At 31.9% G+C, this 3657-nt stretch overlaps 1 protein-coding gene across 1 annotated transcript; it reads right to left on the bottom strand.

Moving 5' to 3' along the window:
- Positions 1-1516: 1516 nt before the first annotated feature.
- LOC112285407 (zinc finger AN1 and C2H2 domain-containing stress-associated protein 16) lies at positions 1517-2970 on the bottom strand. Its single transcript, XM_024526211.3, has 2 exons — positions 2421-2970; positions 1517-2297 (listed from the first exon to the last, which is right to left on the bottom strand). The coding sequence occupies exons 1-2, from the start codon at positions 2508-2510 to the stop codon at positions 1809-1811; spliced, it is 579 nt and encodes a 192-aa protein (XP_024381979.1). The 5' UTR covers positions 2511-2970; the 3' UTR covers positions 1517-1808.
- Between the last annotated feature and the right edge of the window lie 687 nt (positions 2971-3657).

Here is a 3657-nt window from a genome sequence, read left to right as displayed (position 1 = left end):
CAAAACATTTAAATTAATATATCTTAAAATTAAAATATCTATTTCAATCAATATATATGTTTTGTAAATAATAAAAAAAATATTTAAATATAATAACTAAGCACATTGTTAATTACATTAAATAATATTAATACTATTAATTATATGATACTAATATAAAATACCATTATAGCTAAGTTGTATATATACACAAAAGCATATGTGAAATTAAGAAAATAAATTAGTTTTCTAGTATTGTTAAAATAATATATGTTTTTTTGGAAGGATACTTAATTTCCTCTAGAATATTCTAAGTATTGTTAAATGTGTGTAGATTTATGCAAAACTCTTTTAAAGAATTTTAAAAAATACTTCAAAAATTATATATATATATATATATATATATAAAAAGAAGTAATTCAATATCCCTTTATTATTCTTTGAAATATCTAATTAATTAACTACTAATGTTGTAAGTAGAAGTTATCTTTGAATTAAAACCAAGACTATTCTTAATCACACCAAGTCCTTTTTTAAATTTACATATTTTATTAATTATAATACCTTAGTGTATTTCAACATAAATATTATAATATTTTATCTTATTGTGTGGTTTCTAAAAACATGACTAAATGTCCTAATACATAATTCTAAAATCACATAACAAAATAACTTAGAAGTAAAGTAAAATTTAAAAGTTTTAATAAGTGCCAAAATAAAAAAGATAATTGTGCCAAAATATTATAGGTATATAAATGAAGAACTGCAAAGACTAAAGTAAAGAAATCACAAGATTAAAGAATAGATACAACTTTTTTTTATGTACACTTCTATTCCAAAAGTTTAAATAAAATATTATAATTTAATTTTTGTAAAATTACAAAAATAATTTCAAAAAATCTATAAAACTTTATGTGGCAATAGAAGAATGAAGAAAGCTCTAAAAAGAGATACAAACAAAATATTTGTAATTTTTAATATCTTAATTAAATTCTTCAGTAAATAGAGTAATAAATAAAATATCTAAACCATATTATACATTTTAAGATACATACATATAACTTATTTTTTTTTCATATATTTTGGTTTTTACTTAAATTTAGAATAGAATATAAACATTTTAAGCTAATGATGATGTCTAACATTACATTTTAGTAACTTTATATATATATTTTTTGAGCAAGCAACACTTAAAAATATTTTGGTATTCTTGTCACATTATTCAATTAAATTACTTTACTAATTTGATCATCATTTATTTTTTTAAATCTCTTTTAATTTTGACAAGCCATATGAAAAATTGCAAATTGCAAAAGAAAAAATTAATTCTTCAAATTTGAGTATAGAACCTTTTGTTTTTTGTTTATTTTTTAATTTTTGATAAAATTAGAAAATGAAATAGAATTTACAATACATGATATTAAATACTCACTTAAAGTTACATTGGTTAAGTTTACAATATTGAATATACCATTTATAAAATGGCATTTACTAATTACACATACAACCTTTTCAAGCATTTAAAGTAGAACACATGTTTGTCTCTTAAAAAGTCATAAATTTAGATTAAAGTTCCCCTTGTGGAAACATTTGAATTTACAAGTCACCAAGTTCAGATTTCAACATGATCTGAAAAGGTGATGGAAATCCTTTTTTATGTCGATTTAGCGCATTATATCGCACATTGGGCAACAATAAAATCCTAAATCATCGTTACCCCGAGCTTCTCGTTGAGGCCAAAAACCAACGATCAGAAGCGAATACCCAAAAAATTCATGTGGGCATCGTTCTACGTCGACATATGTACAAAGAGCTGCTTCGGAATCAAATTAGGGTTTCACCGTGGGCGTTTTCTCCTGGTCGATTCTCTTCTCGGAGATGTAGAGCGACGCCATCCGGTTGCTCTCGGCGCCACAATGCATGTCCGAATGTCGTGACGCAAACGACGCCAGGAACTTCGATCCTGCGGCAATTTGCGCTGTCGCTCTGGTTGGAGCGATCCCGCAGGCATGATCTGAAGGGAACCTGTGTCGAAGGCACACAGTTTTCTGACAAGAATTGCAGCAGTATTTGTTGGAGAAGGTTAGCAATTCGCGGCATCCCCGCACGGGACACTTTGGTTTCTTGGTCACTTTGACGTAATTCCTTGGGTCGCAGGTTTTGCTCTGCTGGTGTTTCTTCATTGTGAGCCCGACGGTTTCTCCAAACACGGTCTTCACACTCATTGCGCAAACAGGGCATATTTGAACGCTGACGTCCTTGTGATTCGCATTCGCGCAGCTGTGTGCCTTGTAGGCCCGGTGCTCCAGGCAAAAGTCCTGCCAGTGGGGATTGAACACCGAGACCATCAGCTCCGGTAAATTCCGGACAAAAAAAATAAAGAAATACGGATAAGAATTGAATTCAAGACAATTCTACACTAGAGGAATTCATCACCATACCTTGCGGCAACCATCACACTTAAAAGGCAAGAAGTCGAGCTGATGGCACGTCTCCTCGCTGCAATGCAGTCCCAAATCGGGAAACTCCATCTCCGACTCTAAACTCGATTCCGCAGCCCGCTACAAAAACCCAACACCGACCAATCCCCTTAATTCCTCCGCTCCCGCCCCCCTCCAAACCCACCTTGAGGAAACCTGACGATCTCCACCAAGCTCTGCGATTCGAATATGCGCAAAGTGATCAACCCTATATGAGCAATTGAGAATCCGATTAGAACTACTGAGACGTTGAAGAGCAATTGAAAGCGTTCGGTTGAGTGGGCATGAGCAGCGGAAAAGGGATTTATCAGAGATGAAGTAAGATGAAGGAAACTTGGTGTGCAAGACAGGGCTGAGATGCGAGAGATTCGAGAGGATTCCAGGGCCTCCATGAAGGCTGAAAGTCTCAAGTAGGTTTCGAAACTCCGTCAAGCCTGAGATTCAATGCCCGCAAATTGGCTACGAAACCAGCGTCACTGAATCGGATCCATCTGAAAAGCCCAGCTCAGGAAGCATCTTCGCCTCCTTCGCAGGCGCAGAGCGAGCGAGGCTTGGCTGCGATGCTCAGCGGGGACGTCGACGAAACCGAAACGAAACGTCCATAGGGACGAAAAAGTATAAAGTGGGCGAAAACGAAAACGCGAAAGTCGAAGACCAGGTGGTGATATATTTGTGAATTATAATTAATCCAGCGACATATAATTGACCCATCCAAATTGAATCTTATCCAAAGAATCAAAGATTACTAACAAACCAATAAGTTTTATTTGCTTTTTGTTAGTCTGTTATTTCTTCAATTATAATCATTACTTGATTTTTTAATTTATTTTTACATTCACAAGTTCAAATTATTAAAATTTTAATTTTTTACTCCAATAAAAAGAAATTAAGTAATTAATATATAAGATTCTATCTTAAAGGCCATTTTATTTTATTTACATAGTTTAAGTTTACAACTTTTACATTGTAACTCTCACAGTATATTTATATAAAAAGACATTGAATTGATGGTAAAACTAATATTTAATTACAATTGGAATATTTAAATTTTATTAAAAAATATTGCATAAGTAATTTGAAAAATAATTTAAATTAAACTAAACTAAGAAACTTTGTAGCTCTTTGATATACCCTTTTAGAAATTTTTATTGGTTTTTTTAGATTATGAAGAAACTAAATTTACATCCTTTTATACTTT

Source organism: Physcomitrium patens, chromosome 8 (genome assembly GCF_059467195.1).
Source record: "Physcomitrium patens ecotype Gransden chromosome 8, ASM5946719v1, whole genome shotgun sequence".
Lineage (NCBI taxonomy): Eukaryota > Viridiplantae > Streptophyta > Bryopsida > Funariales > Funariaceae > Physcomitrium > Physcomitrium patens.
Note: the sequence above shows the minus strand (reverse complement) of the source record. Positions and strands in the feature narration are given on the sequence as shown.

Bases quoted from the DNA above. Each gene is read 5' to 3' on its own strand.
- LOC112285407 (XM_024526211.3), bottom strand. From the start codon at position 2,510: ATGGAGTTTCCCGATTTGGGACTGCATTGCAGCGAGGAGACGTGCCAT. The intron at 2,298-2,420 runs GTATGGTGATGA...CCCCACTGGCAG, and splicing joins AGTGTGATGGTTGCCGCAAG to GACTTTTGCCTGGAGCACCG.